Below are 12,128 nucleotides of genomic sequence, written 5' to 3'. Positions count from 1 at the left end.
GATTTGTTCCTTTTTTCGTCGTGCATGATGGCATGTCTAGTAGTATTTCAAAGCGTCGAGGTCGCTCGTTTTCCACTTTCACGTTCATCGTGTGTTGTCACACATCTCATCTTGTTTAGGAAGCTATTCAGAGCATCGATGTTACTCTTTTTCCTTTTTTTTCAGGTGCCTTGATGGGAGAATCTTGAATTTTTTAAGATTTATCTCTCCTATTTATTCATGGCTTTTTCCGCTGCTGTCTCTTCTAACCTCTCTTTTGTCATCATTGCGTTTGACCCGTTCATATATGTTCTTTTTTCATGGAAAAGATGGTTTTTTGTTAGTTTATAGCCGTGGCGGCTCTCTAACAATTATCTCTTTATCCATTATCCTCAACGACGATTTGCAAGAAGAGATTTACATGGAGCAACCTCCCAGATTTGTTGCTCAAGGGGAGTCTTTTGGGTTGGTATTTCGTCTTCTATGTCATCTTGCAAATCATTAGCAATTTGGTGTCATTCGAATGCAAGAAGTAGATATTTTCGTTAAGTCTTTATGGATTATATTAGTAACAAACTTGGTACAAACTATTTGTATGCACCAGCTTAAGGGGAGTATATTACCTTTATTTTATATTTATCTTTTATCTTTATCTTTGATCTTTATCTTTAGTTAGTTTGTTATTATTTGTATTTTGGGTTTAGTCCATTTTTTTCTATTATAATTAGAGGATCCTATGTATATATTTAACACAGGGAGATTAATTTCATATATAATTTTTATTATATTAAAATTAAGTTTGTTTCCTTAAATTTTGAATTTTATAAAATAAAAATTACAATAAAAAAGATTATTGATATAAATATTATACAATGAGATTTTCGACCAAAATAGTTTTTTATACATTACATTAAGTTTGTTTCCTTAAATTTGAATTTTATAAAATAAAAATTACAGTAAAAAAGATTTATTGTCGTCTTCTTCCTTGGTAGGTCGAGGTACCCAATTGTACCAGACCCTGAAACAAGGAACAACATTTGGTGGGAACTCCATTCTTAAATGCTTCTCCGTTTCTCCCACTTCCTCTGCCACCGTCCTCCTCTCCACACCATGGCGCGTGCCGTCACGTGCGTCACTCAGCTCCCTCATTTCTCTCCCGCATTCAAAAGCGCCATCTCTAGCCGCGTCTCTCTGTTCTTGAAATCCCCGCGTTTTGGCCGCAGTTTTCATGCGCTCACCCGGTGCCGGACCGAAGGTAGGCACCGCCTTGTGGCAGGAGTTCGCTCCGAAAGCAAGGAATATCGGAAGGTGAGGCGAAGAGCGTCCAAGAACAAAGAGAAAGAGTTGCAACTCCGCGTGGAAATTTGCCTCGAAGAAGATTTGCCTGACGATCCCGAAATCTTGGTGCTCATTACCAAACCCAATATTTACTTTGCTAGAGAGTTCTAAGAAAAGAAAATAAAATTTATTTATGATAACAATTTATTTCACTCCTTCGGATTTTCTTGTTCTAAAAGTATTCATGCAGAATTCTATGTAAATATGTTATTCATGGTTTCTGATTATGTTTTACTTGTTCTTTTGGGCTCTGTTTGCGAATGTGAAACACTGGGGGGCGGGGTGGTTATGGTTTTTCAGCTTTTAGGTCTTCGTTTGAGAAGTACTAGAGAGTAACAACAAAGAAATGAATTACGAAGGATAACTAAGCTTGAGATAAAATAGCAACATACATGATTACTTTTACTAATTGAAGTCTTGTGAACTTGCTTGTGAGTTCTGGACTTAGGCACGTGTCAATAATAGCTTACTACATTTAAGCTTATACCTCCTTAGAGCTTCTCCAATGACACTTCTGTGGCATGACTTTCCTTCATAAGCTGTTGTTCTTATATGATGATTAACAGGTTTTATGACTAAAACAATATATTTGTGAGATAATATGTTTTATGATGGATTTCCTTTCTTAGATGATTTTAATATTGGAGTAAATAATTGCTGAAAGTTTATAAATTTGACTTAGTATGGTAGGACCCGTTAAAAGTAATACTAGAGATGCTTTTAGAAGGTTACAACACCCCTCATTGAAGAACTTGCATAAGTACTTACATGATAATTTCGAATAAATTCCATATAAACTCTTACAATCATATCCTATAGAACTTTTGTTTATCTGAAAAAAAGAGATATCTGTATGTTCAGCATTATACATTCTTATGTGGTCTCTTTGCTTTTACTGGGTACAGAGCATTGCAGAGTTGCTTCGGCTAAATGTTCCAATGGCAATGAAATTGGCTTTTGATGGTTTGAAAGGTTCCGGTTATAAAACTCGAGACACTGCTATAAGTGATGTTGGTGGGTTTGATAGTGTTGAGTTATCGATACTTCTTTGCAATGATGAGTTTATTCGAAAACTTAATAAGGAATGGAGAGATGAAGACCATGCCACAGATGTTCTCTCAATGTCAAGTCATATACCTGAGCTCAAGATTCCTATTGTAAGAATTCAATCATCTAGCTAATTATAAGTTGCATTGGGTGTTGTTGACAATAAATAAAATTAAAACATACTTTTTGGATGCTAACTACGTGATGAATTGTTTGCAGCTCATGTTGGGTGATATTGTAATTTCTGTTGAGACAGCCGCAAGACAAGCAGAGGAAAGAGGGCATACTCTTCTTGATGAGATCCGAATCCTTATGGTTGGTTTCATAATATTCTGACTATTTCCTGCCTGGTACTGAACTTTATTGTGTTAGATTATGGTAGCTGTCTTCGGCTATCAGCATAAGTGGAAAGTAATCTGGAGTTTCATTCTCTTCTCAGTGTGGGTGTGTAGTTCAAACATATTATACAATTAACATGTTGGAATTTTATCTTCTAATACTATGTCTATGGTTTGTGAACTGAAAGATGAACTTGAGAATAGCAATTACTTCATCTTTTTGCAGGTTCATGGCTTGTTACATCTTTTGGGATTTGATCATGAAATAAGTGAAGAGGCTGAAGTAGAAATGGAGAGAGAGGAGGAAATCCTTTTGAAGAGTCTTGATTGGAAAGGAAAAGGCCTAATAAAGAGTGCATGTGATGCTGAAACAAATTCAAATTTAAATTTTCATCACAGCAGTTCAGATGGTAATTGTATTTTTTACTAGTATACCTCAGCAATCCTCATGCATAATTTATTGGCTTTATTATACCTTTCCATCTTATTCTAATAAGTATTTATTTGCATAAAATGTATATGGGGACATAATCTTATAGATGAATTGTCAAAAGACAGGAAGAAAGAAGGAAGTCTTAGATTTTACAAACCAAAGTTCAGATATATCTTCTGTGACATGGATGGTATGATTTCAGTGAAAATTACACTTTAGATATTCCTTCATGTTTCGACTGGATTTAAATTGACTTCTGTATTGTACAAAGGAACATTGTTGAACAGCAAAAGTCAAATTTCTTCTACAACTGTCAATGCTTTGAGAGAGGCATCATCAAGAGGGGTGAAAATTGTGATAGCTACCGGAAAAGTAAGATTACTATATCCATGATTTGTCAGGGTAGCATGCTAATATAGATTATTTTTTCTATATTGGATAATGGAGATCATTTCTTGGTTTCTGTTAATCTATGTATAGCTTGGTATATTTTCTTATTTAAGCATAGACATTCATATGGTTGAAAATTTTTCTGATCATTACTTTTGAAATTTGGGAAATAGGCTCGTCCAGCTGTGATAGACATTTTTAAAACGGTTGATTTAGCTGGAAAAGATGGCATTGTTTCAGAGTTTTCTCCTGGGGTTTTCTTACAGGTAATCTTTCGTAATTTTTTATTGTTCACAATGCTTCTAGATTTAGCAACGCTCATACGTTTTATTTGTGTATCACAATTAACTGACATGAAACATCTACTTGATATTCTCTATCAAAATTGATTGTAAATAGTTTTGCTACCTTAACTCGCAGAAGAGATTACCAAAATGTTCTCTAACATCTGTCCAGCTCGTTAATTCTGCCCATTTTCTGAAGACATCAGCAATTTGGAACCGCACCTGAGATTGTCACATGTATAATTTATTTTATTCTTGGTGAGGGCTTTTGTGAACACATGTAGAAATTATCCCAGTCCAAGAGCTCCTGTTAATCATTTAACATTTATTGACAACAAACCTTTGTTGCTTTAAAACTTGTGGCATAGTTGTTGAGTACAATTTCACATTTGAAAGAAATTACAATGAGAAGATAATGGATCCACACAAATTCCTATGTAGCATTCGCCACAGAACAATAGTCTAATTCAAAATTGGATCAGTGTAATAATGTAATAGATAGCAGATTACGGGGGCCAGCCAAAAATCCATTATTTTAAATCTGGCAGTTGATATTCTGGCATATGGAAGAGGCATGATAGATTCCATATATGGTTATATGACCTAGATTTACTATTCTCCGTCACAAATAAGGTTTATATATAAAGCAAGGAGTAGAAAGAAACATAATTTGTATGCTAATAGTGTAATGTACATCACCGATGTCCCTTGTCATCATCTTTATTCAATTAGAAATAGACATTTAGCTGAAACTGTGTATTTCTGAGGCAATATAGGTGTGTTATTTATATTGAAAAATGAAATTAATACAGTAAATGGAAATTCTGAAAAAAAATAAAGATATGATATGAGAAAAAATAAAAACATTTTTAATAATATGTATATAATTTATATATTCGTTATACCCCAAATATTATAAAAGATAGTTTTGATTAAGAAAGTGAAATTTATGTCCAGCAAACTTCATTAAAACGGTTATGTAAAATGAGGTTTGTACCATATATATACCATATTTTGGTCATATCTTTAGTCTATGTGAGATCTTCAATACTAATTATTTAATTAGAAAACATGACGATCATTAGAATAACCAGAGTAACAAGTAAATTTTTAGTTGTACTTAAGGCAGTTTGATGTTTTAACTATAGAACATGGCAGTCATTTAAATGTGAACTCATTTATGCATGGATATTTCACTTCAAAGTTGTTTCTACTATATTGCTTTTTCGATGGAAGCTCAAGTTCTATCCATCAAAAGTATATCACCAGTGATTTTAGAGTCCCACAGGAATTCAAAAGGTAAACGTGGCCTAAATTGATAAATGCAGTAAAGTGATGGATTTAGCACTAGATTATTTAATTGAATGACACCATGAAGAATCTGACTATAACTTTGTACACAACTTTTCCTTTTCATAGTTTTTTTTTTCTTTTTTTTTCTGTGCCTTATATTCCATACCACATTATTACAGGGTTTGCTTGTTTATGGCAGACAAGGTCAGGAAATATTTAGGAGCAACTTAGATCCAAATGTCTGTAAAGAGGTAACATTTTCTGCTTATGTAACTCAGTTACCAACTTATATTTCTTGGACTAAGTTTTTCAAGTTTCTCATTTTTCTTCTTTTACCCAAATGAGGAAAAGAAAACAATTTTTATCAGCCCACTTTCAGGTGTCTGTGAAATCACTTCTTATGCCAATTTTGTACATAACACTATGATTGAAGATTCTAATCTTGAAATATAAATATCTGATTACGGATTCAGGACTTTCATTCTTGTTACTGTATTTAAGAAATCATTTTGTTTCTAAAACATACAGGCATGTCTTTACTCTTTGGAGAGTAAGGTACCCCTTATTGCATTTTGTGAAGGGCGGTGCTTAACCCTATTTCATGATCCGCTTGTTGATTCACTGCATACAATATACCATGAACCAAAGGTACCTCGTTTGTGGATTTTTATATACTTTATCCTATTCTATTTTTCCATTTACTGTGTCTTACCTGGAAATACTTCACAGGCTGAGGTCATGCCTTCTGTTGAACATCTATTGGCTTCTGCTGAGATACAGGTATTACTAGCGCAAACCCTTGCTCTCTAGTTTCATCTTCTGATTAATGTATTCATGGATGCTGAATGATAGCATTCTTAACACTTCATCATACGAAGCTAATAGAGGAGGAAAGGTGTAAAAGATATGATTTGATCTTAGTAATTAGAGAAATATGTACAATTGATAATCAGGGATATTCTCCATTATTAGCTATAGTTAGGATTTTCTATATAATACTTCGAATGATTGTAAAGAAATGATTTACATATGTGATTAAATACACAGTATAAAAACAAAGAAACTTTTTATGGTTATTAGAGCCAAAAGAAAGTTGAGGAAGAGGGTGACTTTGTTCAATGTCCCAGACTTTAATTTGAAAGCCATTTGCAAGAGTAACAAAAGGCAGGGAGTTCGAAAAGGTAAAGAAGGAAAAATAAGATTGGTTACCAGTTATATGATTTGAGGCACCGAAATCAAGTATTTAAGGTCCAAGGGAGGAGGACTAAGAAAACAAAAGGATATAGGATTACCGGACTGAGCCATAACTGAAATAGGTGATTACAAGACCTTTCTGGTAAGATTTTCAGACAGTTTTGGAGGAAGTGGAAGGGGATCCAGTTCTACAAAAGATCAGGAAAGATTTGGAGGCAGATGCAGGCTCACACACTCCGTTTACCTTGGAACATGATTGCCTACACTACAAAGGGCTATTAGTCTTATCCTCTACTTCATTCTGGATTCCTAAGTTGATAGAGGAGTACCACATGACTCCAATAGGGGGACATTCGGGGTGTTTCACATGTATAGAGAAGTTGCCCAATACTTGTACTGGGTAGGTGTGAAAAAAACGGTGGCTGAGTTCGCGGCTGGATGAATGGTGTGCCAGCAACATAAATATCTAGCTTCCTCCCCACAAGGATTGTTACAGCCCTCACCCATCCCTCAAGCCATATAGGATGAGATTAGCCTGGACTTTGTTGTAAGTCTCCCTAAATCTAATGGATATGATACTATATTGGTAGTGGTGGTCAAGCTCAGCAAATATGGGCACTTTATCCCTATCAAACACCCCTACTTCGCTAAGGTTATTCCAGCGATTTTTGTAAAAGAGTTAGTTAAGCTCCACGAAATTCCTTCATCGGTAATAAGTGACAGGGATTGTACTTTCCTAAGCCTGTTTTGGAAGGAATTATTCAGGTTGCAGGACACAAAACTAAGTATGAGCACAGCCTACCACCCCTAATCCAATGGACAAATAGAGGTGTTAAACAAAACCTTGGAAACCTACCTGAGATGTTTCAGTTCTGAGCAGAACTGGAATAGTTTCATACCCTGGGCAGAATACTGTATAATACCAGTTTTCAAGGTTTATCTAGGTGTACTCCCTTCAAGATTGTGTATGTTAGGCCCCCTCCATCCTTATCCTGAGTAGAGGCAGTGGCATAGGAGCTCATGAATCGGGATGAGGCCCTCAGACAACTACGTTATCATCTATTGAGAGCTCAAGATCAAATGGTAAAATTTGCTAATAAAATACATAGGCCTTCTAAGATAAGGGAGGGGATTGGGTATACTTGAAGATTCGTCCTCACATACAGGTTACAATGTGTTACGTACCTGAGTACGTAAACTATCCAAATACAACCTTTCACACTCTCTCACACGTAATAGAACAATAAACACACGTAATAGAACAATAAACGAATAACAATGGATGAATGAATCTCTTTTATTGATGGTAATATCTGAATAAACAAGGGTAAACAATAATTGGGAGCATAACCTCCTTCAATTACTTTGAGAGCATAACCTCCCTCACAAGACAATAATGTCTGTCACAAAACTCAATAATCAAAAGCATGTCTTTAACCCTAAACTCTAACTTTATTTATACTAATTATTTCCCGCCCATCTCTTATTAAATATTTCTCTAGAATATATTTAATATAAATATCCCTATATTTAATATTTAATATAAATATTCCTATATTTAATATTTAATATAAATATCCCTATATTTAATATTTAATATAAATATCCCTATATTTAATATAAATATCTCTCCGTATATTATCCTAGCATATATCCTTAATTATAAATATCTTATATTGAATATTTCCCTAAATATATATTTATTTACTCTAATTAACTTATACTATATTTATTTACTCTAATTAACTTATACTATATTTATTTACTCTAATTAACTTATACTAAATATTCTCTCTGCTCATATACTTTCCAACCCTTATTATTACCCCTACCTTAGATCGTAACATTACACCCTGCTGCAAAACAACCTTGTCCTTAAGGTTGGAAACGGGGAGCTTGATCTCATGGCTCCTCATCAATTCATGTCTGGAGGTTCGGGTGGTGGTAAAACCTTCTCTAATGTCTTCCATTCTTCGTCCAGCATTCTGGTTACCACTTCTCCTGAATCATAAGCCCTGAGGGAATGGTTTTCAATGTCTTTTAGTACTTCACGTCGCTCTCTTCCTTCTGCCAGTGTACCAAACACTGCAAGCCCCCTGTTCTTTTTGTCGGCCCATCTCTTCACAGACTCCATTGTTCTCTCCAGGGTATTGATTCTTCCATCTGCCCTTCCTTCCAAAGCCTTCATTCTTCCTTCCAATACTAGACCGTTTGGTTCAGGTAGTTTTCTCACGTTCGGTTCTGGCTGTCTCCTCCCGTTTGGCTCGGTAAGTCCTCTCTCTGTAGGTTCCGTCCGTTCTTTCACGTTCGGATCCAGCAGTCTGCTATCGTTCGGCTCTGGCAGTTCGCTCACATTAGGATCCGTTAGTCCACTATCGATCGGTTCCAGCAGTCCCTTCCCATTTGGAGCTTGGACTTCATGGCGTATTCCACTCAACTCTGCCTTCAACCTCCTTAGGGACAACTCCATGTTCTTTAGTCTGTGCCCCATGCTCTCCAGTTTCCCCTCAATTGCATGCATTCTTCCCTCCATGATGTCTTTCACTCGTCTCTATTAGGATCCAGCAGTTTCCTCCCTTGACGATCCGACAGGTCGGACCAATTGTTACGTACTTCAATACGTAAACTATCCAAATACAACCTTTCACACTCTCTCACACGTAATAGAACAATAAACACACGTAATAGAACAATAAACGAATAACAATGGATGAATGAATCTCTTTTATTGATGGTAATATCTGAATAAACAAGGGTAAACAATAATTGGGAGCATAACCTCCTTCAATTACTTTGAGAGCATAACCTCCCTCACAAGACAATAATGTCTGTCACAAAACTCAATAATCAAAAGCATGTCTTTAATCCTAGACTCTAACTTTATTTATACTAATTATTTCCCGCCCATCTCTTATTAAATGTTTTTCTAGAATATATTTAATATAAATATCCCTATATTTAATATTTAATATAAATATTCCTATATTTAATATTTAATATAAATATCCCTATATTTAATATTTAATATAAATATCCCTATATTTAATATAAATATCTCTCCGTATATTATCCTAGCATATATCTTTAATTATAAATATCTTATATTGAATATTTCCCTAAATATATATTTATTTACTCTAATTAACTTATACTATATTTATCTACTCTAATTAACTTATACAAATATTCTCTCTGCTCATATACTTTCCAACCCTTATTATTACCCCTACCTTAGATCGTAACACAATGCCAACCAGATTGCACCCAAAGTTGTAAGCTAGATACTATTTAAAAGTGCTTCGACAAGTGGGACCAGTGGCTTTTGGGTTACAGCTACCCAACATAGTATGCATTCACTCAGTTTTCCAATTGTCCCAGTTAAAGATAGTTTTGGGGACTCAGCAAGTTGAGAAAGAGTTGCCAGAGGAATTGTAGGGTAGATCTGCAATTTGTTTTCCCCACCAGGTGTTGGAGAGAAGGACGAATCAACAGTAAGGAGAACCAATGCAGCAGGTTCTCATTGAATGACAGGAAGGGGGACCAGAGGCAACCACGTGGGAGGATGTGGTGACCATATGTTAGAAGAGAAGGTGGTTAAAAATAAAACATAGGTTGTTAGTTTTTAGGTGGTTTGGGTTGTTGTAAGTCTCCTTAGTGGGAAGACTATATATAGGAGGGGTGTTGTCTTTTAGAGGGGACATTTTTGTATTAGAAGAGGCTGGACAGGATTACTGACATCCTGTGTGAAGGGAAACATTCTCCCTTGGTGGTTTTCGTTGTTCTTTGCTTGTGTTGGAATAATAAGATTGTTTTCCAGTGCTAAGATTGTCAACACTGGGGTTGTGGGTGGAAACTCTGAACGTTTTCAACTTCTTGTCACCAAGAAACCTAACAGTTACAAAGCTTGTCTGGTGACTAAGGGTTGTACTGATCTTTGGCCTGGATTATGGTCTTTACAAGACAAACTTGAACTATGTAAGAAAGTAAAGAATTATTTTATTGATAATAATCACTTTAATTACATTCTCATAATCTCTATTTGTAATAATCAAAGCCTTTTAAAGAGAAAATAAAAATATGCTGAAATGAATAGGAAGATTCTAAAGATATTTTTTTCCCATTTATTATGGAGATATTGAGAATATTTTATCTTAATTATATGCTATTTACAACATTTTCTACCAAGTTGGTAAATGAATATTGTTAGATTTGTTGGCAGACCCATTTTGTTTTATTTTAATTTATAATTGCATAGCCCTATGTGCTCAATACACATCAAGGATTCAACCTATGTTGTTATTAGAGCCTATCCTAATGAAGTTTATTAAGCCTATTGTGTTACCTATTATCAGACTACCCACAAATATTTATTCTCATGCATGAGATTTACATGTCTTGTATGGAAGAGTGTTGGAGATTTTATATCAATTAGAGATAAGACCAACTTACAGCATAAGTGAGGGATAATTCTTACCTTACAAGCCTATGTTGATGTTGGTTGAAACTCTTTTCCTAATAAAAAAGATATTAAAAATTGAAGAAAAATCCAAATCTAGGAAACCATTTATTGAAACTAAAGCCTTCCAAATGAAGAATCCAACGAATCTTGAATTAGTCAATAATATCTACAGAAAAATGTTGTCCAGAATAGTAGACAAATGTCAAATTAGTTAAAAATACGGCATTAAAACATTTATGAAAAAATAAGGCCAATTTATTACTAATGACAATAAGAGGTACAAAATACAGACAATAAGTCATGTGAAAGTACTTTGAAGATATAATAAAGCAATGAATGTGTAATACAGAATGTGTAATACAGAATGTGTTATGAGTAGCCTATCCCATCTAGTAAGAAATGACTTGGTGGTTGTTGCTCACGTTCACTTTTCACATGTAGATGTTGCTGACATTTAGATTTTGATTCTACCTACAGAAAATGATTTTCTTAGACACGGCCGAGAAGGTGGCTGAGACCTTGCGACCATACTGGTCAGATGCAACGAAAGGTCGTGCCACTGTTGTTCAAGCTGTGCCTGACATGCTGGAAATTGTACCGTTGGGAACATCAAAAGGGAATGGAGTAAAAGTGCTGCTCGATCATTTGGGGGTTACTGCTAAAGAGGTATCCCAAATATTAGTTCTTCTTCAATGTTGATTGCATTGTCTTTGCAGACTCTCCTAGTAACACTGTTCACTCACATATGTGGAAAGGGTGGTAATATTCTAGTTAAAATAAGTAGTAGTTGAATGACGTCGCATAACATTTTTTCCCGATCTAATTTAATTAAAACTGTTAGATTCTAGCCAAAATTTTCATGAAAGGTTTAGCAGTTTCATTTGGCTTAGAGTGTGTACAAAACATTTACTGATGATTTGAGGGGTCAATCTTACAATTTATTGTGCGTATTGTCTGGCTTTATATTTGCCCCAATTTTATTTAACACAGATAATGGCTGTTGGTGATGGGGAAAATGACATGGAGATGCTTGATCTGGCCTCTCTAGGCATCGCACTTAGTAACGGATCAGAAAAAACCAAAGCTGTGGCTAACGTAATTGGTTTAAGCAATGATGAAGATGGTGTAGCAGATGCCATATATCGATATGCATTCTGAGCCGCGGAAGGCTGCAATTAACATTTCAATTAAATTTTTTAGGGGTTTAAGCTATCACCCCTGATTATTTATTTTTTCCCATTTATTTTCTTTCACAAAATTGTTGAAGTTGAGGAAATTATACCATGTCATTGTTTATCTCAATCATTACAATAATTTGCACCACTAATATTTCTTTATTAAGGTTTCACAGGGTTGATGCCCAAAGTATGTTA

The 12,128-nt window shown here is 34.9% G+C and overlaps 1 protein-coding gene across 2 annotated transcripts; it reads left to right on the top strand.

The window, feature by feature from the left end:
- The first annotated feature begins 977 nt into the window (after positions 1-977).
- On the top strand, positions 978-12,128 carry LOC124826491 (endoribonuclease YBEY, chloroplastic). Of its 2 annotated transcripts, none has more exons than XM_047299322.2 (12): positions 978-1,383; positions 2,223-2,474; positions 2,584-2,679; positions 2,929-3,112; positions 3,257-3,325; positions 3,407-3,507; positions 3,699-3,791; positions 5,282-5,353; positions 5,631-5,750; positions 5,832-5,882; positions 11,233-11,421; positions 11,746-12,128. In XM_047299322.2, exons 1-12 carry the CDS (start codon positions 1,039-1,041, stop codon positions 11,911-11,913), a joined length of 1,740 nt encoding a protein of 579 aa, XP_047155278.2. In that variant the 5' UTR covers positions 978-1,038; the 3' UTR covers positions 11,914-12,128. The 2 variants fall into 2 exon arrangements, with proteins under 2 accessions (XP_047155278.2, XP_047155277.2); XM_047299321.2 differs by having other exon boundaries at positions 3,242-3,325.

Source organism: Vigna umbellata, chromosome 1 (genome assembly GCF_029865625.1).
Source record: "Vigna umbellata cultivar VRB3 chromosome 1, Vumbellata_1.0, whole genome shotgun sequence".
Taxonomy (NCBI): domain Eukaryota; kingdom Viridiplantae; phylum Streptophyta; class Magnoliopsida; order Fabales; family Fabaceae; genus Vigna; species Vigna umbellata.
Note: the sequence above shows the minus strand (reverse complement) of the source record. Positions and strands in the feature narration are given on the sequence as shown.